The sequence below is a fragment of the Myxine glutinosa genome, chromosome 4 (assembly GCF_964187855.1).
Source record: "Myxine glutinosa chromosome 4, kmMyxGlut1.1, whole genome shotgun sequence".
In the NCBI taxonomy this organism is placed as follows: Eukaryota; Metazoa; Chordata; class Myxini; order Myxiniformes; family Myxinidae; genus Myxine; species Myxine glutinosa.
The window spans coordinates 216,848,296-216,871,827 of record NC_136264.1 but is presented as its reverse complement, the minus strand read 5'-3'; the positions used below and the strand labels follow the sequence as shown (position 1 = coordinate 216,871,827).

At 46.2% G+C, this 23,532-nt stretch overlaps 1 protein-coding gene across 2 annotated transcripts in view; it reads right to left on the bottom strand.

Annotated features, from left to right (window-relative positions):
* Positions 1-23,532, bottom strand: part of FHDC1 (FH2 domain containing 1) — a 260,755-nt gene that overhangs the window by 42,276 nt on the left and 194,947 nt on the right. For both annotated transcript variants that reach the window (XM_078777022.1, XM_068114426.2), the window contains one exon: positions 14,871-14,978. In XM_078777022.1, coding sequence (XP_078633148.1) covers positions 14,871-14,978 — 108 coding nt within the window. The remainder of the gene's footprint in view (positions 1-14,870; positions 14,979-23,532) is intronic.

Below are 23,532 nucleotides of genomic sequence, written 5' to 3'. Positions count from 1 at the left end.
TCTGTGCTCCATCCTTTTTAAGTGGCTTTAATATCCTTTTCTGTTTTTTTTTTTTAAGCTTTCGCTATTCAGTCGTTGCTTGTATTTGATACCAGCAGATCGTCTGGTTCCACCAGGCTGTTGTAAGGGAATTTGTTCCCAAAAGAGTGTAGAATATTTCAGGAATTTCCTGGGAATGTCCTTTAACAGCAAAATAGTCACTAACTGTTAAGACTGCTGAGGTTTCATGGAAATGTAAATCGAATAAAAGGGAATCACTGACTGAAAAATTTGTGGTTAAATTATACTATATTTTGCTTCTGCTGAGCATGCAAACCAGTGACTCTGAACCCACACACCACCTGTGTGTGCTACTAACAACACACAACAACAGGCATTTTAAGGCCATTTTCCCTGCAAGAGCGTGGGTTAGCCTTGCGGTCCCCATGACAATGTTCTCCATTTTGCCCTATTTTCTGCGTCTCCCCTTGTTAACCCCCTTGCCCGCATTTCTTCTTCGACCATCTTTAGCCAAGTCTTTCTCAGTCTTCCCCATCCTCTACTTCCTTCTACATTCATTTCCATCACTCTTCTCAACCAGTCACTTTCATCCTTCCTCAACACATGACCAAACCATCTCAACCTGTTCCTCTTCACAGCATCCATCACAGGCTCTATTCCCATCATATTTCGCAATTCATCATTTGTCTTCCTCTCTCTCAACGATACTCCACACATCCACCAAACCATTCGCATTTCCACCCTTTCCAGCCTTCGTTGCTGCTCTACGTTCATTACCCATGTCTCGCTCCCATAAATCATAACACTTCTCACACATGCAGCATACACCTTTCCCTTCAGCTACAACGACACTCCCCTCATCGTCAGCACGCCACTGAGTTCCCGAAACTTCTTCCATGCACATCTCACTCGAGCAACCGTTGATCCAATTCAACATTTCCTCCATCTGCAGCCCCCTCTGTGCACACCTTACATTTGAATGTAGCTGCCACACTGGTTAATGACCCTCTCAAGCCACTACATTTTTGATGAACCCACTCAGCGCACATTGTACATTGAATGGAATTTACTCCGACACCCTTCCTGCACACAGCACACGGCCACTTCCCAGTTCTTTCCACCTCACCACATGCTTTACCACTTGCCATCACCTTCGTTTTTCCGATATTCACCTTCAGACCTTTTGTCTCCATACATTTCTTCCACTTGTTCATCTTCTCCTTCAGTCCATCCATACTTTCTGCAATCAACACCAGATCATCTGCAGACAACAACTCCCACGGTAAACCTTCCTTTACGTTCTGAGCCAGCACCTCCATCACAGCTACAAATAGTAGGCATTCTATCACCACCAGATTGCAGATCTCTGTCATTCTCTTCACACCCCAATTTCCCGCTGCCTTCAACATATCTCCCACAACTCCCGTCGGCCCTCCCGCTTTTCTACTCTTCATTGCTTTTATCGCTTCCTCAACTTCCTTCTCGGTTATCTTCTCTGCCGGTCCGAAAACTGCGTTACTCTCTATGTTGCCATCCCATTCATTCTCTGTATTCAACAGTATTTCCATATATCTCTTCCATCTTCCTTTAATTCCATCTGGGTCCACAACCATTTGTCCCACTTCATCCTTCAAGCAACTCACCCCCATCACATCACACCTCTCTTTCGCTATCTGCTTTGCAATCCTGAATACCGCTCTCTGACCCTCTTCCAAATCCAAACGTTCTCCAAACATTTTCCTGCATGCCTCCTGCGCCTTTGCTACCTCTTTCTTTGCAGCCTTCTTGGCTGCCTTATAACTTTCATGCTCTGCCTTTTCTGCCCCAATACCCTTCGCCTTCTGCCACTCCTTGAACTTCTTCCTCTTCTCGTCAATCTTCTTTCCAACTTCATCATCCCACCACCATGTTTCCGAGTGCCTCGGTGGTCCTTTTGTCCATCCACATACCTCACCAACGGCTCCCAACAGACTATCTTTCATTGACATCCAACCACTTTCAAGCTCAACCACATCATCCTCTACCATACTCAGCCTCTCTTTTAATGCCTCCCTCACTGTCACGTCTTTCAACCTCCACACCTTCATTCTCGGTTGGTACTTCACCTGTCGAGCTCTCCTCGCACCTTTCACCCTTATGTCACAGACAACCAAGTGGTGCTGTGAAACAGCCTCCTCCCCCAGGATCACCTTTGTGTCCCGGAGGTGCCCCCTATCTCGCCTACGCACCAGCAGGTAGTCAACGGTTGTCGTCGACCCACCTGACGTGTATGTATCAAGCTTATTATCCTCTTTCTGGAACTGAGTATTACAAATCAACAAATCAGCTCCATCAGCAAACTCCAAAATCCTTTCACCTTCTCCATTTCTCACACCATAGCCGTAACCCCCATGAACTCCCTCAAAACCGGCCATACTCCTTCCCACATGTCCATTTAGGTCTCCTCCTACCACAACAACTTCCTCATCTTTCACGTTTTCCATCAGCTTCTCTATCGCACACCAGAACTTGTCCTTCTCTTCATCGCTCCGACCAACCTGCGGAGCATATCCCGAGATGACGTTCACCAAGAGCTTTCCAATCATCATTTTCACCATCATCAACCTATCACTCACTCTAGTCACACTCACCACACTGTCTACAAACTCCTCAGAAAACAGGACACCAACACCATTCACGCCCTCCGGGCACCCTTGCCACACAAACTTGTATTTCTGTCCCTGCCTACCCTTCACCATTCTCACACCACTTCCCTTCCATCTCGCCTCCTGCACACAACATATGTCCACTACTAAAATGTGTGTGCTACTAAAATGCACATAAATCGAAATTGCGTGAAAATCAATAATTTTTGACCTCTCCATACACTATCCAGACCCAAGAACTCTAAAATAAAGTATCATCCATCATTGCACATGCTGTGGTTGCGACGTTTACCCTGTGAAGACAAAATCAGGCAACTTGCATATACATATATATATATATATATATATATATATATATATATATATATATATATATATATATATATATGCTTATTGCTTTTGACCAACCTTACCATTTGGTGAAGTTTCGTGAAGATCGGTTGAAAATTATGACCTGTAGGCCGGTGACAAACAAACAAACAGACAGACAGACAGAACCACAAACGCAACCGACTAATATACTTGAAAAATCTTAGATATTGCAAGTAATAAACGAACATTTCGCTTATTTTTATATATATATATATATAAAATATATAAAATATATATATATATATATATATATATATAAAAATAAGCGAAATGTTCGTTTATTACTTGCAAAATCGAAGATTTTTCAAGTATATTGGTCGGTTGCGTTTGTGGTTCTGTCTGTCTGTCTGTCTGTTTGTTTGTTTGTCACCGGCCTACAGGTCACAATTTTCAACCGATCTTCACGAAACTTCACCAAATGGTAAGGTTGGTCAAAAGCAATAAGCCTATTGTTTTTGGGGTCAAAAGGTCAACATAGGCTAAAGGTCACCAACTTTGCTAAATTTCTAAAATCCTCAATTTTCATCCCATTGATTTGAAATTTAAAGAGGACTTGCATATGTGGTCACTGAATTCAACCACCAAGTATATTTGAGGTCAACATAGGCCAAAAGGTCAACATAGGCCACATTTCTAAAATCCTCAATTTTCATCCAATTGACTTGAAATTTAAAGAGGACTTGCATATCTGGTCACTGAATTCAACCACAAATTATATTTTAGGTAAACATAGGCCAAAAGGTCAACATAGGCCGAATTTCTAAAATCACCAATTTTCATTCGATTGACTTGAAATTCTAAGAGGATTTACATATTTGGTCACTGAATTCAACCACCAACTATTTTTGAGGTTAACATAGGCCAAAAGGTCAACATAGGCCAAGTTTTTAAAATCCTCAATTTTCATCCGATTGACTTGAAAATTGAAAAGCATTTGCACATTGAGTCACTAAATAGGGAAACTAACTATTTTTGAGGTCAAAGGTCAACTCAAGGTCAACCTTCCAAAATCATCATTTTTCATCTGAAAAATCATCACTTTTCTTCCTATTGACCAGATGACCTTGAGCAAAAGAGAGGGTGAAGAGAACAGAGAGAGGGAGTGAAAGAGCGGAAGAACAGGATTTTAGGACCCATGGGCTGATGCCGTCAGGTCCAGTTGCAGAATCAGAGTCGAGGGTTGACAGAAACTTTTCCACCTTGTCAGGAGGAAAGGACACAGAGTCCAGGAGCAGCTGGGTACGACTGGGTACGGTGGGTACAGAGAGGGATGGGTTTGGGACACAAGATTTAGAGGCATACACAGAGTTGAGGCATTCAGCTTTTTCACGTGCGGAGTCAGCCGTGTAGCCGTTTGAGGTGAGGGAGGGGGAACAAACACCAGAAACAGATTTGACCAGACGCCACCAGGATTTGGAAGAGGGAGACAGATAAGAGAGTTCGGTCTTGAGAACGGAGAGATATTGTTTCCTGGCTCTCCTGAGGTTGGACACACACTTGTTTCGGGCTTTGTGAAAGGAAATGAGATTTCCTTCCGTTGCATTTGCTTTCCAGGAGACGAAGGCAAGTTGTTTCTGGGCAACAGCCTCACCACAAGATTCCATGTACCATGGACGGGAGGAAGGGTATGACAACTGAAGACGAGATGGGATAAATCTGTGCATGAGAGAGAGCAATTTACTTTGGAAGAATTCCCAGGATTAGTTGATGTCAGAGGCGGTAGAGATGGGAGACCAGTCCAGATGATTGATGGCTGCTTGAAGACCGTGCCAGTTGGCCTGAGAGAAATGCCAGACTCGTCGACGCTGAGGAGGCTCTCTGAGAATGGTCAGAGAGATGTCCACTTTAATAAGCACATGTTCAGGTGAGCCGATTGGAGCAGAAGAAGAGCAGCAGACATTTTCAGGGAAGTTAGTCATAACCAAGTCCAGAAGAGAAGATGCTCCGTTGACTGAGATCCGGGTCAGGAAATTGACAGATTGTGTCAGTCCCAGTGAGTCGCAGAAGTCCTTTGTTGAGGAGCCATGCCTGGTGAGAGAGGTACCCACACCCATCCAACTAGCATGGTGACAATTGAAATCACCACATATGAGGAAGAGAGAGTTGGGATGGGTAGATAGAAGTTGGTCCATATTATCAGACAGCGAGATGTAGATGGAGTCATCACTGTTTGGTGGACGGTACAACACACATCTATCTATAATTCCAGTAATCTCTGTGTGTATGTGTGTGTGTATGTGTGTATGTGTGTCTGTGACCGCTGTTTCTCGACAACCACGGGTCCGATATACTTGAAACTTGCCAGGTATATTGCTGGGGACCTGAGGATGTGCCTTTTCAAGGTTTCATATTAATCGGACAAGTAGTTACCGAGCTATGGCGATTTCTTTACCAAACTCCGCAAGCCGTTCGCTTTGAACCAAACCATTTCATGTAAATAGAGGGGGGGGGATTGTCACCGTACTCGCAAGTCGTTCGCTTTGGACCAAACCATTTCATGTAAATAGAGGGGGGGGATTGTCACCGTACTCGCAAGCCGTTCGCTTTGGCTTTGCGAATGGACCAAACCATTTCATGTAAATAGAGGGGGGGGGATATAATTTTAGATATATATATAGTACGGGCATGCCCTAGTATGAACAAAAGGTGGGAGCGAAGGGTAAGCCGTAGCCGAAAGACATGGGGAAAAGAAGGTGTGAAATACCTCTGTGTTTATCTTGGAACCCCTGGTTTTGTCAAAAGGAATTGGGATGGTTTGCTCCACAAAATTAGCAATAAATTAAACAGATGGAGAGGAATTTTGTCGACATTGTCTTTTCGAGGTCGTGCACTGGTCATTAACACCCTGGTGGCCCCTCTCTTATGGCATAAAATTATTGCCTTGCAGCCACCTGCAACGTTGGTGTCGTAAATCCAAAAATGCTTACTTGACTTATTTTGGGATGGCAAACACTGGCTAAAGCCAGAGACTATTTGCCTTCCACTGGCGGAAGGGGGTCATGGGCTTGTGGACATTCTTTGTCGGGTGATGGCCTTCCGAGTCTCCACAGCTCATCGTTTTATATTTCTGGAGGCCTTGCCCTGGAAATCTACTGCAAACTGTATATTAAAACAAGCCGGCATGCTTGGCTACAATTATGAACTCTTTATCATGGAGCTGCAACATGTCGATGCTTCGCTGCTCCCTGACTTTTACCAAGATGTCTTGAACGTCTGGCGGTCCATTTCAGTAACTCGGCAAATGGGGACATACAACAGTGAAAGGTTCCTCCGGGAACCCCTTTTCTACAATGCCCTCTTTCCTGCTATTCCTCACTCACGTGCTTTTGTGCAACGTTTTTTGAGTGCTGGCATGAAAACACCTCTTGACCGTCGTGACTGTAACAGGAACAGTTGGTTCTCCGCAGGACATCTTCAAGTAAGAACTGGCATCAGATCTTTGAGGAGCGTAGCCAATGTCCTACAGGAAATCCTGTGTGTTTTTAGGCACTTGGGCCTGAGCTCAACCGCCAACATTGGTGACCACCATACACCACCACAGATCTGTGCTAGCTCTCGCCTGCCGGCTGATAGTGCCACAACATCTATCTTGTTATCCTCATCACCACTTTCCAGCAAGGATAAAAAGAGACTGTATCGTTTGTGTATTTCAATCCGGTTTCCCTCGTTACAGCCGGTTACTTTTGGGGCTCGATGGAAAGAAAAACTGCCTTCTGGGTCTCCCTCCCATCCGCAATGGTCTGCAATGTATGTTTCACCGATTGTTAAAAGAACTGGTGATATTGCTTGGAGACTCGCCCATATGGTGTTGCCCTCCAATGTTTTATTACATCGTTTTAATGAGGATAATTCAGTGGAATGCCCTTTTTGTATGATTTCTGAAGACCTTTTCCATGCTTCCGTAGATTGTGTAAGACTCTCTCCCTTCTTTGGTTTTTTATCAACTTTTTTTAATCGTATGAACTTTTATTTTTCTACACGTGTTTTTATTTTTGGAATACCACTTAGTTACAAAAAACGATCTGAGACTGCTCTTGTTAATTTCTTAATTTCTATTGGAAAATTAGCAATCTACAAGACAAGAAAAGCAAAGCTCCTGGCAAATGCTGATATTTTATGTGATGGCTCTGGTCATGTGTTCAAATTGTGTTCAAGGCTCTGGTCATGGCAAGGTTACGCTTGGAAATTTCCCTTTGCCAAATGAAAGATGATTTAGAATCCTTTGTGAAAAAATGGTGTGTAAAGGGTGGGTTTTGTAAACTTGATAATGGTTTGTTAAGTTTTTTTATTTTAGTGTTTGGTGTTTTTATTGTTGTTGTTTGGCTGCACATGTTTGGAATTGTGGTGACTTTATTATTTTCATGACTTGTGTGGTTTTCTTACCTTTATAATAAACTAGCTGAAAGCACCCGGCGTTGCCCGGGTTATTGTCCCCCGTCGCACCGTGGAGCGAAAGGGGGACTATGACTTTCCCCTCCGTCCGTGTGTCCGTCCGTGTGTCCGTCCGTGTGTCCGTCCGTCCGTGCGTGCGTGCGTACGTGTGTGCGTAAGCGAAGGACGGCATTCGAATTTGGTGTGTTGGTGCAACCCACGTCAAAATTCAAGATGGCCGCCGCCATGTATGTCTGATGCCATGTATGTCTGAACCTTGTGAGCGGAATATCTTGAAAAATAAGCGAAGTACCAACTTCTAATCTGGTGTGTGGGTGTATCTAGGCATAAGGAAGAACACTATTGAAAATTGGGTCGCCCCGTCAAAATCCAAGATGGCCGCCACCATATATATGTCTGAACCTTGTGAGCGAAATATCTTGAAAAATAAACGAACTACTAACTTCTAATCTGGTGTGTGGGTGTATCTACGCATAAGGGAGAAAGCTATTGAAAATTGGGTCGCCACGTCAAAATCCAAGATGGCCGCCTTGCGTCTTCCCCTTTGTCAACTCGCATCACTTCACCGACGGGGGACCTAGGCGTAACGCTTGTTTTTGAATGAATTTACTACTATAATTCAGCTTTTACTCGCGGCAGTAGAAGATTGACTACTATAATTCAGCTCAGCTTTTAATTGCGAAATGGGCCCAGCCCGGTCGATGCAGCCTCGACCGGCCTCGCCACCTAGCCTATAACCTTCCCGGGGCCCGTCCCGACATTTTTGGTTCTTTTTGAATGAATTTACTACGATCATGCCGCTTTGACTCGCGGCTGTCGAAGATTGACGACTATAATTCAGTTCAGCTTTTAATTTTGAAATGGGCCCAACTCGGCCGAGGTGGGCCTCAACCGGCCTCGCCACCTAGCCTATAACCTTCCTGGGGCCCGTCCCGACATTTTTTGTATTCAAGGTTTCCTCCTATCTTTCACTGTTCAGGAGATTAGCTTGCGCAGACAAACAAACAAAAACTTTCTTCTATCTCTATAAAGCAGTAAAGTATGTTTGTTTGTTTGTTTGTTTGTTTGTCCTCTTATAACTCAAGAACTACTCATCGCAGAGCAAAACCAAAGGCATATTCGGAATCAGTACGTCTCAGAGCAACTACAGCACACCTCAAAATTTAAAAAAACGTCGCGTTTTAAAATTATGACGTCATCAGCGTATTTCGGAACGTTAATTTTTCAACTTCATATTCGGAATCAGTACGTCCCAGAGAAACTACAGCACACCTTAAATGTTTAAAAAACCTTCGGGTTTTAAAATGATGACGTCATCAGCGTATTTCGTCACGTTAATTTTTCAACTTTGACGACAATGACTTCCGACTTCCGGATTCGGAATGCGGGACCAATGCCGTTTGACAGGGAATAAAAAACAAATGCGACATTCAATGGACGACAATGACTTCCGACTTGACTCCCCCCTCCCCCTTCCCTCCCCCCTCCCCCTCCCCTTCTCCCCCCCTCCCCCTACCCTTCTCCCCCCCCTCCCCCTACCCCTCCCCCTCCCCCCTCCCCCTCCCCTCTCTGCCCTACCCCCTCCCCTTCTCCCCCCCTCCCCCTACCCTTCTCCCCCCCCTCCCCCTACCCCTCCCCCTCCCCTCTCCCTACCCCTCCCCCTCCCCTCTCTGCCCTACCCCCTCCACTTCTCCCCCCCTCCCCCTACCCCTCCCCCCTTCCCCTCCACTCCCCCTCCCCCCTCCCCCCCAATCCCCCTCCCTCCCCTCTCTCCCTCCCCTCCCTCCCCTCTCTCCCTCCCCTCCCTCCCCCCTCCCTCCCTCCCCTCCCTCCCCTCCCTCCCCCCCCTCCTCCCTCCCTCTCTCCCTCCCCCTCTCCCTCCCCTCCCTCTCTCCCTCCCCTCCCTCTCTCTCTCTCCCTCCCCTCCCTCTCTCTCTCCCCTCCCTCCCCTCCCCCCCTCCCCTCCTCTCCCTCCCTCCCCTCCTCTCCCTCTCTGCCCTCACTCCCTCTCTCCCTCCCCTCCCTCTCTCCCTCCCTCTCTCCCTCCCCTCCCTCTCTCTCTCCCTCCCCTCCCTCCCCTCCCTCCCTCCCCTCCTCTCCCTCCCTCCCCTCCTCTCCCTCCCTCCCCTCCTCTCCCTCCCTCCCCTCCTCTCCCTCTCTGCCCTCCCTCCCTCTCTCCCCTCCCTCCCCTCCCTTTCCTCCCCTCCCTCTCCTCCCTCCATCCCCTCCCCTCCCTCCCTCCCATCCCCTCCCCTCCCTCCCCTTCCTCCCTCCCCTCCCTCCCTCCCCTTCCTCCCCTCCCTCCCCCCCCCTTCATCCCCTCCCTTCCTCCCCTCCCTCCCTCCCTCTCTCCCGCCCCCTGCTGGCTGTTGTGATTTGGGTGTGGTGTCATGGCCACCGCATGCAGCTGCTTTGTGTTGTGGTGACGGTGAGCCGTCAGTATATTGGTTTTGTCCCTACAGCCCCCCCCATCCCTTCTCTCCTTTCCTTCTACATCACATGTGCCTCTGGCGTTTTGTTCTCCGGTTTTCGACTACTTTGTGTTCGAGAGATTGAGAGCGGGCCTATTTTGGGTGCGGCCTACCCGTTTTGACGACGCCTTGTAAGCCTTGGTTTTGCTTATAATGCGTTTTTGTTTTTTAATTTTTGCTTGATTTATTTAGGTTTGACACCTTCTTGTCCGGTTCGGACAAGAAGGGGGCGATAATATCGCCATCATGGCAAAAGCACGCTCTCGATGTGAGGGTTTCGAGGGTTTAACCCGGAAGCATGCGTTCATGTGCGTTCCTCCCGATGGAGTTCCTGTCGAGGACATTATCCTTGCAGTTGGGAATATTATTGGTGATGAAAATATACCTGCTGCGTCACGTATGAATCAGAAGGTAGTTGTTTTCGTTTCAGACGATGAACTCGTGCATGACGTTGTAAGTGCCGGAATATGCACAGCGAGTGGTCATTTTGTGATGGCGTCGCCGATGTTGACTCCACGACGAGAGTTGTTATATCGAACGCACCTCCGTTTATTTCCAGACAGGACCGTGTTACCGCGTTATGGTAAAATGGTGTCTCGAATATCCACAATTCCTCTTGGTTGTCGGAATGAACGTGTTGAACACGTCATGAGTTTCCGAAGGCAGGTGTACCTGGTCCGACCAGACCGTGGGGACGATACGGGCCTCAATATCTCGTTCAAAATAAACTTTGAGGACACTAACTACCAGCTGTATGCATCGTCCACCATCTTAACGTGTTTTCGGTGCGGAGCGTTTGGGCATTTAAAACGGTTTTGTCCAAAAGCCTCGTGTGTCAGGTGTGGAAAAAAAGGTCACACTGATGCGGTGTGTAAGGAGGAGGTCACCGTGACTCCACGAATTAACATTCCCAACGAGGAGGAGGTTACCGTTACTCAAATTAACAATGCCAATTAGGAGTAGGTTAATGTTACTCCAATTAACATTCCCAACGAGGAGGAGGCAACCGGTACTCAAATTAACATTCCCAATGAGGCGGAGGTTACCGGTACTCAAATTAACATTCCCAATGAGGCGGAGGTTACCGGTACTCAAATTAACATTCCCAATAAGGGGGAGGTTAACGTTACTCCAATTAACATTCCCAACGAGGAGGAGTTCCCAACGAATCTCTACCTCCCATCTCCCATCCCTGACTGAGACTCAACGGCTGGAGCTGGATGTGCCGTTAACCCTTCCTGAATTAGAATGTGCTCCGGCTGAAATGGAATCTGGAAAAGCTCCAGGAATTGATGGCCTACCAGCCGAGTTTTACATGGAATTTTGGGACCTTTTAGGTCCAGAACTCTTAAATGTAATCCAAGAATCCCTGCAAACTGGTGCAATGTCATTAAGTCTAAGGAGAGCAGTGGTGAGTCTCCTCCCAAAGTCAGGAGATCTCCGGTGGATGGAGAATTGGAGACCAGTTTCGGTATTGTGCATCGACTACAAACTGTTTTCAAAAGCGATGGCAAATCGTCTGAAGAAGGTCATTGGTGACCTGGTCCTACCCGATCAGACTTTCTGCATCCCCAGTCGATCCATTTATGACAACATTTTTTTAGTTCGGGGTTTAATGGGCACTCACCACGATCAAAATGATTTTGGGATAATGTTTCTAGATCTGGAAAAAGCCTTTGACAGCATTGATCATGTTTTTTTGTGGCGTGTTCTGGAAGCATGTGGTTGTGGTGTTAATTTCAGGGCCTTCATATCTCTATTGTACACTGTCATCTCTAGTGTAATTAAGGTAAACAATGAACTCGTTTCCCCCATACAGGTTCAGAGAGGGGTACGGCAGGGTTGCCCAGTCTCAGGATTGCTTTTTGCGTTAGCAATGGAATCATTTCTTTGTACGCTCAGGGAGAATATCTCTGGCCTGACGTGTTTCCCAAGGAGTCCACCACTGACTATATCAGCGTATGCAGATGATGTGTGCGTCATAATCAGAAACAACCAAGATATTGATGCTCTTGTTAAATCCTTGAGAACCTTCTTTCAGGCTTCTTCCCTGAAAGTTAATTGGAGGAAAAGCCAAGCTATTTGGGTGCCATACCTTAATAGTTGCCTCCCTGTCTCGACACATGTACCTCCTCTTCCGGAAAACTTAGAATGGAAGGCAGATGGTATCGACTACCTTGGTGTGTCCCTTGGTTCCACACAATTTATGGAAAATAATTGGGAAGGCTTGATTGGAGAAATGGAGAGGAGACTGAACCTGTGGAAAAGAGCCCTACCGCACCTTTCATTTAAGGGCCGTGTCTCAGTTGCCAATAACTTGGTTGCTGCAACTTTATGGTATCGATTTATTTGCCTACAACCACCGGAAGTGCTACTTAGAATGATCCAGGCCAAACTTGTGGACTTTTTTTGGGGAGGCCATCATTGGCTGCGGCCAAACGTAATATGCCATACTTCATCTGAAGGAGGCCAAGGCCTTGTTCACGTGAAATCCCACCCCATGGCCTTTCGCTTGTGCTCCATTCAGCGCCTTCTATATGTTGAGCACCTGCCAAACTACCCATTGGCCTGCCATATTTTGCAACAGGCAGGCAGACTCGGCTATGGTCGTGAAGTATTCCTGACCCACCTCAAGTATGTGGATACATCAACACTCCCCATATTTTACCAGAGCCTTCTCAATGCCTGGAAAGGTCTTTCCGTGAGTCGCAAAGTGGACACATACTCCCCAGGGATGTTCGAAGCTGAACCTCTGTTTTTTCAACCCTCTCTTCCCTGATGTATTCAAGAGCCATGATTTGTGCCAACGCTTCTTTGATGCAGGCATGAACAAAGTATGGCACCTCTGGCCAAACTCCGGTGTAGGGTGGAAGATTGTGGAAGAAATTTCAAATATGACAGGAATTCGGTCCAAGAGGACAATCGGCTTAACATTGAGGAAAGTCGTACAAAAAGGTCATCAGCTACGGGTATTATGGACTCAGAATACACATGGACATCCTGATGAGTCATATTTCCCTAAACTGATTTTTGACTGCTCCCCCAGAGAACTTCCACCTGTTAGCACAGGGGCAAATTAATTGCAAGCTGCTAGCAGCAAGAGCCTGTATAGGTGTTGCGTGTCCCTAATTCTCGGTGTTTCTCCATTAAACGGAGTAGCACACTGGAAGAGACTACGGAGAAGCACGCTACTCCCTGCCGGGCCACCCACTGAACCTGTATGGGAAGCAATGTATTGTAAACAAATCACCAAAAGAACAGGGGATCTCCAGTGGCGCATTGCCCACTGGATCATCCCATGCAATACATATGTGAGGAATTTTGCCCCAATATCTGCATGCTGCCCCTTTTGCTCTGTAAATGAGGATGTATTTCATTTTTTCATTGGTTGTGAAAGACTTTTTCCATTATTTAACTGGTTGAACTTTGTGTCACACAAATTGAATTTCAGATTTACTTTCCGCTCCTTTATTTTTGGGTTCAAAAAGAAATGTACACAAGACAAAAACTATGAACTGTTGTGTTTCTTTGTAGCAACAGCAAAACTTGCTGCATACTTGTCAAGAAAGGAGAAGCGTAACGGTAAACCACTTCACCAATGCAACGTCATGATGTTCTTCACTGCGCTTGTTTCTGCAAGGGTAAAACTTGAATTTAATTTTTCCAAGACCATGGCTGAACTTGATGTGTTTGTGGAAAAATGGTGTTTAGAAAATGTTTGTGAAGTTCGCCAAACTGAGTTGGTATTATCTCTTTCTTAAATAATCAAGTCTTTCTATATTTTTGGTGGTATTCCTTTATTTTATGACTTTGTAAAAATGAAATGATGAATTGTTATACTTGTTGTTCCCTTGCTTTCTTATTCTCTCCTGTTTTATTGGGATTTTTTTTTATTTGTAAATGGTACATACACACTTCTATATTTTTGTAATAAAAGGACCTCAAAAGTCAGTCTCTCTCCCTCCCTCTCTCCCTTCCTCTCGCTCCCTCCCTCCCTCCCTCCCACGCTCTCTCTGCCACCCCTCCCTCTCTTTGTTTCTCTGCCACCCCTCCCTCTCTTTCTTTCTCTCTCCCCTGACCCTCTCTCCCTCCTAACCTCTCTTAATATTCCCGTCAGTGAAGCGACTGGTGGTATTTGCTTATTTTCAATAAGATAGGGGGCATTGATACGTTGTTCCATCTATCTATAATTCCAGCAATCTCTGTGTGTGTGTGTGTGTGTCTGTGTGTGTGTGTGTGTGTCTGTGTGTGTGTTTGTTTGTCTGTGACCGCTGTTTCTCGACAACCACGGGTCCGATATACTTGAAACTTGCCAGGTATATTGCTGGGGACCCGAGGATGTGCCTTTTCAAGGTTTTAAATTAATCGCAGAAGTAGTTACCGAGCTATGTCCAAAAAACGATTCAACCAATCAGAGAGCAGCGAGCTATCACGTGTGCCGAACGTGGCGAACAGACTCTGCCTCGGATGGCACATTTGAGAGCGTATTCATTTATTTCCCGTCGGCAAACTATGTTGGCGCTATGTTGGCGTTAAACGATGTTTTAAAACTAATTAAAACTAATTTGCGATTCTTTCGCTTTCCTGCGATATGCGACCTTCCGGACAGTCAAATGAGGACGTCACTTCCGGACTTACGGATAGTCATAGTGACGCTGAACTGATGCTGAACGTGGCGAGCAGACACTGCCTTGGACGGCACATTTGAGAGCGTATTCATTTATTTGACGTTGCAATCTGTGTTGATTGTTGTAAGGTACGATCGATTGTAGTACATACATATTTATATTTTGTACATATTCATTACGGGCACGTCACGGGTATGGGTACGGTACCGGGTACGGTACGGTTACGGGTACGCCACGTACGGGCACGTCCTAGTATTTAAAATTATTGTTGTGCATTTGGTTACTTCCTCAATCAAATCTGCATTTTGCATCCTGGAGTCCATGGAAGGGATAAGAGAAGTAATTAATGGTTGTAGACATACCATGACGACAAAGTGCATCAGGTTCATGCCAGGCTTGTTGGCACGTGTGTCGGCAATCTTCAGTAAAGATGTTATCTTAAAACCCACTGCATCACCAGCTGCTCCACCCTGGTAGGATAAACAAAACAAAGAATCACATTTTGGTAAAAACCAAAGTTCTATAAGTACCCAAAATCCTAAACAGATATAAAGCAATAATGCCAACCAATGCTTTGGTGACTTTGATGGATTCATTACCTTTTGTCTTGCAAAACATCTCTTAGCTTCAAACAACAGGCTGTCCGTAATTGTTGCAATGTGAAGATATCAGAGCAATTTACAAAATAGGACCATTGGATCTGTAGCTTATCTGGGCCCTGGCCTAATGTTGTAAGCCAAATTTGGTAGCATTCTGACCTATGGGTCTGAAGAAGAAGATTTAAAAAAGGTATTTATGCAATTTTTTCAAAACGTGACTAAGTCGGCCATTTTGACACTTCCGGTCACTTGACCGGCATGACCTCCGCAATTTAACATCCCTACCCTGTCCTAATATTGTAACCCAAATTTTGTCGTATTCTGAATGGTGGGTCTGGAGAAAAAGAGTTTTGAAGGAATTTACTAAGTCCACCATTTTAACACACTTCCGGTCAAATGACCGCAACGAGCTTTGTAATCCTCATTACCGGTCAGGTGTGGAACATTGCTGCCAAATTTCCGCTGGATTGGCCCAGCAGTTTGGCTGGAAAAAAATCCAAATACATGACGGACGGACAGATGGACGGTGCACGATGACAATATTATTACCTTATCTGGAATTCCAATTCCAGATAAGCTAATAAGTTATATAAAGGCCCACATACAGTTTGCAGGTAAGGGCAGACCACGTTGTCTGTTAATGGTAAAATCAGCATAAAAGGCAAAATAAGTGTTCTCTGTTCATTCACACAAGGATTTTTTTTTTTTTTTAAAATACAGAATCGAGGCTCGTGAAAGAGCTAACATTTATCACACAAACAAATCAAACAGACAAAGAACCAAAGTATATAAAAAGGGGAGCGGTAGACAAGATGGAAAGAGAAGGGGAAGCACATAAACACAATATTTGTGAGGGACATCGGGAATGTGTGGGAGGGAGAGGGCTTGGGGGGAGGCGACGTGGGAAGGGGGGGGGGGGAGAAGTATAAACGGGTAGGGGGGGGGGGTGGGAGAAGTATAAACACAAGGACACCAAGGACTTCCAGGAAATAAGTTGGTATTTCAAAAAAGAGGATTTGGGGTGAAATTAGCTGGGGTAGAAAAGATCAAGGTTTTGGATGGGGGAAGATAAGAGATGATGGTGAACAGCTGTTTTAAAGACCTGGAGGGAGGAGTGGGATTGAAGGGAGTGGGGGAGTTTGTTCCAGAGGCGGGAGAAAAGAGGAATGAAAGAGTGAAGGTGAGCAGAGAGTCTTCATTTTGGCAGTTTAACCATAAGAGGGTTGCAGGCAGATCTTGTGCGACCTTCAGGAATATTTGGGAGACAGAGCCCAGAGAGAGCTGGAGGAGCAAGGCTGGAGAGGAGTCGGTAGAAGACAGAAAGACCACCAACCTGCCTGCGGTGAGTAAGTGAAAGGCCCTCGGAGGTAGCTTCATCACGGGAGATTCCAATGATTCTGAAAGCTTTGGTTTCAACAGCATGAAGACGAGCGAGGTGTGAGGCAGGAGCACCAGCCCAGAGGGGAGAGCAGTATTCCATTGAGCTGCGGATGAAAGCCTTGTATGTGGTGAGGAGCTCAGGTGTGCCAAGGAAGGACTTTGCACGACGGAGGATGCCCAGTCAGCGACTGGCTTTGGAGGCCAGATTTGAAATGTGGTTTTCCCAGGAAAGACCATGGCAGATAGTGAGACCCAAAAGCTTGAGTGACAGAACTTCTTGGAGAGGATTATTCAGAAAGTGGATGGGAGGGTTGTCCAGTCGGTCTTTTCGGAGAGACATCGTAAGAGTGTGAGATTTGTCAGGATTGAAAGACATGTTCCACTTGTTTGCCCAGTCTGTGATTTTGTCCAGGTCTGCAGGGAGTGAGGAGGCTGCAGACTGCCGAACTGAGGGATGAGGAATGGAGCGGCAGAGAGTGGAGTCATCAGCAAAGAGATAGAGAGGATTTTCAAGAGAGTCGGAGAGATCATTGATGAAGACCAGAAAAAGCACAGGGCCCAGAACACTGCCTTGGGGAACTCCAGCCTGAACAGGAAGAGGAGATGAGAGAACCCCATTCAGGGCCACACGTTGACTACGACTAGAGAGGAAGTCCGCCAGCCATGCGTGGAGATTTCCATGAATATCAAAGGAGGAGAGTTTGGTGAGCAGAGCGGGGTAACAGACCGTATCGAAGGCACGTGATATGTCGAGGGAGACGGCTCTAATTTCCTGTTTGGCATTGAGGACGTCCATCCATTGTTGAGACAGCAGAAGCAGCATGTCCAGGGTAGAGTGACCTGGTCTGAAACCAAATTGATGATCAGAGATCAAGCCATTGGAGAAGAGGAAAGATTTCATATCCGAAGCAATGATGGATTCCATGACTTTGCTGATAATTGGGAGAAGGCTGATTGGTCTGTAGTTGCGAGGATCTGTTTTTGCACCTTTTTTGTGTAGAGCGGTGATGTTGGCTAATTTCCAAGCAGATGGCAGTTGACCTTGAGCAAAAGAGAGGGTGAAGAGAACAGAGAGAGGGAGTGAAAGAGCAGAAGAACAGGATTTAAGGACCCGTGGGCTGATGCCGTCAGGTCCAGTTGCAGAATCAGAGTCGAGGGTTGACAGAAACTTTTCCACCTCGTCAGGAGGAAAGGACACAGAGTCCAGGAGCAGCTGGGTACGACTGGGTACAGTGGGTACAGAGAGGGATGGGTTTGGGACACAAGATTTAGAGGCAAACACAGAGTTGAGGCATTCAGCTTTTTCACGTGCGGAGTCAGCTGTGTAGCCGTTTGAGGTACGGGAGGGGATGGAGGGGGAACAAACACCAGAAACAGATTTGACCAGACGCCACCAGGATTTGGAAGAGGGAGACAGATAAGAGAGTTTGGTCAAGCCACGGTCTTCATGACAGGTGTTCACCACCATTTTGGGTCATTGCCAATCCAAAACCATGATCGTTCGGTCAAGCTTTACACCCCATGTAAGGGATACATGCAAGGAAAGCCAGACACATTTGGAGGCCACCCAGTCCTACTTGTGCCATATCCACAGCCCTAAAACTCCATTTTAAGATAACACAATTGGGGTGCGGGGAGGGTTTGGAAGGACGATGTAGGGAGTTTATGGATGAAAGAGTGTAAATGAGGAGAATGATGTGAGGAATGGAGGAATACACATAACAGGCAGGACCCCACATTTTCTTTTTCTACAGGGTTTAAGGCTTGTCGAGAAGTGGCAGCACAAATCACAAACACACTGTTTGTGTACATAGTCTAGGCTAATGGAAGAGTTAGAATTAGTACACGGAACGGATCAGGACACAATAGGACAAAAGGAACAGTTGAGAGGGGGAAACACCAACAGCAGAGTTGGTGGTTCGCGTGCAGCCTGTGGCTGCTGGTTGCATCATTTTCTGTGGGTGCGGCTGCCACTGATGCAATACCTCTCAAAACCAATCATCTGGTACTCATTTTCCCAACCTTGGAAGGATGACAGGCTGAGTCAACCTACTTGGTATTAATTAAATGACATGACAGGGGCTCAAACTCAGGACTGTAATATCTCAAGCCAGCCAGCCACCTTAACCATTAGGCCAACACAAGGCGTAACAGCAGAGTTGAAGGCCCAGAAAGAGGAAGGTGTACAAACTATGCGTTTGGGGAGAAATGAGGGGCAGGAGAGAATCCAAGGGGTGGACAGGATGGATACGGAAGGAAACTCTCAGGAGGGAAAACTGGAAATTTGGAGAGGAGGGGTTGGAAGGAAGGGGGTTAACAAGGGTAGAAACGATCATGGTTTTGGATTGGGAATGACCCAAAATGGTGGTGAACACCTGTCATGAAGACCGTGAGGGAAGGATGAGTTTGAAGAGAATGTGGAAGTTGGTTCCACAGGTGGGAGAAAAGAGGAACGAATGAATGTAGGCGAGCAGTGATCCTGGATTTAGGTAGTTTAACCAGAAGGAGGTTGCTGGTGGACTGTGTGTGCCCTGCAGAAACCTGGGTGGGGGTGGGGGAGGGGTCAAAGCACGGAAAGAGCAGAAGATGCAAGACCAGAAAGGAGGTAGTAGAAGACAGAGAGACCACCGATCTGTCTGTGATGGTGTAATGATCGACCCATAGACCCAGCTTCATCACGGGAGATTCCAATAATCTTGAAGGTCTTGGTTTCCTCTGCATCAAGCAGAGCAAAATGTGAGGCAGGGGAGCCAGTCCAGAGGGGAAAGCAGGACTCCATCAAGCTGCGGATGAAGGCCTTGTCGGTGGATATGAGTTCAGATGTGCCAAGAAAGGACTTTATACGATGGAGGATGCCCATTCGGTGGCTGGCTAACCAGGCCAACTTTGAAATGTGGTTTCCTCAACAACGATCAGGGCTGATAGTGAGACCCAGGATTTGAATGACTGAACTTTCTCAAGAGGATTTTTAAGAAAGTAGATAGGAGGGTTTGCCAGATGGTCCTTTTGGAGAGAGTGATATTTCTCAGGAAAAGAAATGGACGCACACATTCGGGTCTGCAATCAAGGCTTGCATTACTTGCCAGCAGCAAGACAAGACAGTTGTGACGTGCGCATCACCACTGCAGCCGGTTCCTTATCCTGACGCCGCTTGGTGAGGCAGTACACTGAATCTTGTGGTGAGGCAGTTGCCCTGAAACAATTGGCCTTTGCCTCTTGAAAGGATAATCCAACTGAAGGCAATCTCAGTTCCTTCCACCAAGCTCGCTCGAAACAAGTGTGTTTCTACCCTCAGGAGAGCCAGGAAGCATGATCTCTCCACTCTCGAGACTGAACTCTCAAACCTGTCTCCTTCCTCCAAATCCTGGTGGCGTCTGGTCAAATCTGTTTCTGGTGTTTGCTCCCCCTCCATCCCCTCCCTTACCTCAAATGGCTGTACAGTTGACACCTCACGTGACAAAGCCTAATGCCTCAACTCTGTGTTTGCCTCAAAATCTTGTGTCCCAAGCCCATCCCTCTCTGTACCCACCTTACCCAGTCAAACCCAACTGCTCCTGGACTCTGTGTCCTTCTCTCCTGACAAGGTGGAGAAGTTTCTGTCAAACTTCGACTCTGATTCTGCAATTGCACCAGACGGCATCAGCCCACAGGTCCTAAAATCCTGCTCGGCCGCTCTTTCACACCCTCTCTCTGTTCTCTTCACCCTCTCATTTGCTCAAGGTCATCTGCCATCAGTTTCTAAATCAGCCAACATTACCGCTTTACACAAAAAGGTGCAAAAACAGATCCTGCAACTACAGACCAACCAGCCTGCTCCCAATTATCATCAAAGTCATGGAATCCATCATTGCTTCAGGTATCAAATCCTTCCTCTTCTCCAATGGCTTGATCTCTGATCATCAATTTGGATTCAGACGAGGTCACTCTACTCTGGACATGCTGCTTCTGCTGTCTCAACAATGGATGGAGGTCCTCAATGCCAAACAGGAAATCAGAGCTGTCTCCCTCGACACATCACGTGCCTTTGATACGGTCTGGCACCCCGCTCTGCTCACCAAACTCTCCTCCTATGGTATCTATGGAAATCTCCACACATGGCTTGTGGACTTCCTCGCTGGTCGTAGTCAACGTGTGGCCCTGAATGGATTTCTCTCATCTCCCCCCTTCCTGTTCAGGCTGGAGTTCCCCAAGGCAGTGTTCTGGGCCCTGTGCTTTTTCTGGTCTTCATCAGTGATCTCTCCGACTCTCTTGAAAATCCTCTCTATCTCTTTGCTGATGACTCCACTCTCTGCCGCTCCATTCCTCATCCCTCAGATCGGCAGTCTGCAGCCTCCTCACTCTATGCAGACCTGGACAAAATTACAGACTGGTCAAACAAGTGGAACATGTCTTTCAATCCTGACAAATCTCACACTTTTACTATGTCTCTCCGAAAAGACCGACTGCACAACCCTCCCATCCACTTTCTGAATAATCCTCTCCAAGAAGTTCTGTCACTCAAGCTTTTGGGTCTCACTATTTGCCATGATCTTTCCTGGGAAAACCACATTTCAAATCTGGCCTCCAAAGCCAGTTGCCGACTGGGCATCCTCTGTTGTGCAAAGTCCTTCCTTGGCACACCTGAGCTACTCACCACATACAAGGCTTTCATCCACAGCTCAATGGAATACTGTTCTGCCCTCTAGGCCGGTGCTCCTGCCTCACACCTAGCTCGGCTTCACGCTGTTGAAAGCAAAGCTTTCAGAATCATTGGAATCTCCCGCGATGAAGCTAACTCCGTGGGCCTTTCATTTACTCACCGCAGGCAGGTTGGTGGTCTTTGTCTTCTACCGACTCCTCTCCGGCCTTGCTCCCCCAGCTCTCTCTGTGCTATTTCCCTCAAATATTCCTGCAGGAAGCACAAGGTCTGCCAGCCACCCTCTTATGGTTAAACTGCGAAAATCAAGACTCTCTGCTCACCTTCACTCTTTCATTCCTCTTTATCCCGCCTCTAGAACAAACTCCCTCACTCTCTTCAATCTCTCTCCTCCCTCCAGATCTTCAATATGATATGATAAAGGGAGTGGGAGATAAGATGGGGAGAGAGAGGGAAGCACACAAGTTCAACAAACACAAGTACAGAACAGGGACATCGGAAGATCTGTGGGAGGGAGAGGGCTTGGGGGTAGGTGGGAGAGGTATAAAACACATGGACACTGCTAGGAATTCCAGGAAAGAAGTTGGAATTTCAAAAAAGTGGATCTGGGGTGAATTAACGGGGGTAGAAAAGATCAAGGTTTTGGATTGGGGAAGATAAGAGATGGTGGTGAACAGCTGTTTTGAAGCCATGGAGGGAGAAGTTAGATTAATCAATTAATCGAAAATACTCTTCACAGCAAATCTCTTGCTCACTATTGTGTCCAAATATCAGTTTCTTCGCTCAAAGGAGGGCTGCGATATTGCCCAGACCACCAAACAAACAAACAAGAAAACAAATAAGAAAACAAGAAAGGAACACAGAAAACAACCAGAGTGAAAACTGAGTACTGCCTTTCAGCGCGCTTCATCGCCGGACCCCTTTGGTGCCCAGCGATGACGTCATACAGCACCTGGAGATGGAATAGGAAAGGAGCGGTGTACCATATACAGTCAAACCTGTTTAGAAAGACCACTCAAGGAAGACGGAAAAAGTGGCCTTTGTGGACAGGTGGTCTTTCTGTTCAGGTTTGTGGCGCCATCTTGGTCGCCTTTTTCTGCAGTACAGCGACGATATTCACGAGTACCCAAATGTATGCAGTAAGAAAGCATGCCTTGGTGAACTTTATTACCTCCACCAATGAAGGTTATGTTTTCACCCCTGTCTATCTCTCTGTCTGTCTGTCTGTCTGTCTGTCTGCGAACAGGATATCTAAAAAAAGTTGGGTATGGATTCAGAGGAAATTTTGTGGACAAAGTTGGGTGTCTGACAAGGAAGAATTGATTCAATTTTGGTGAAGATCTGGATTTGGATCCGGATACTAGCATTTTGAAAGTGATTCTTCAATGTTGAGAGGGCCAAAAACGACATAAAACATGATGCCTCAAAAAGTTGTCGACGGATTTAGATGAAACTTGGTGGAAAGATTGGGTGTGTGACAAAGAAGAATTGATTCAATTTGGGTGAAGATTCAGATCCGGATCCGAGAATTTTTTAAATTGATTCTTCACCATTGAGTGATATATAAGGCTAAAACTGATGCATACCACGATGTCTCAAAAAGTTGTGGATGGATTCGGACGAAACCCGGTAGACAGGACTAATCGATTTGATTTCGGTGAGGATCACAATTTTTAAGCGATTCTTCGCCATTGAGAGATGGGGGTAAAAACGATATATAGCACAATATTTCAAAATTGATGGACGGATTCTGACAAAACTAAGTGGATGAGTTGGTTAAGTGACAAAAATAAGCGGATTCGATTTTCGTTCAGGTCCGAATCCAGATCCGGCTTCTCAGTGAAATTTGCAATTTGTCCGGGGTGCCGCCGATAGCTCGCCTGCTCTTCGCGAAGGACACTATGGGGATCTTTAACATACAGTCACGTGAAAAAGTAAGTGCACCCCATGTAAAGTTTTGACTTTTTCAACATATTTCAACATACAGCTATTTGATCTTCATTTCAACAATATTGATAGATAAAGGTGATATAATACAACAAATATCATGAAACATTTACATTTTGTAGTCCATTGTATAATTTAAATAAACATAAATGCAAATTTCGCATGTGGAAAAAGTAAGTACACCCTTGGCTCTAATAGGTGGTGTTGCCCCCTTTGGCAGAAACAACCTCAAGTAGGCGTTACCTATAACTGTCTACCAGTCTCTGACATCAACTGGGAGAAATTTTTGCCCACTCCTCCATGCAGAATTCTTTCAGCTGTGCGATGTTTGAGGGGTTTCTTGCGTGCACAGCTCGTTTCAAATCCCCCCACAACATCTCGATGGGATTTGGATCCGGGCTTTGACTTGGCCATTCCAGAACCCTCCATTTCTTTCTTTTCAGCCATTCCTTGGTGGATTTA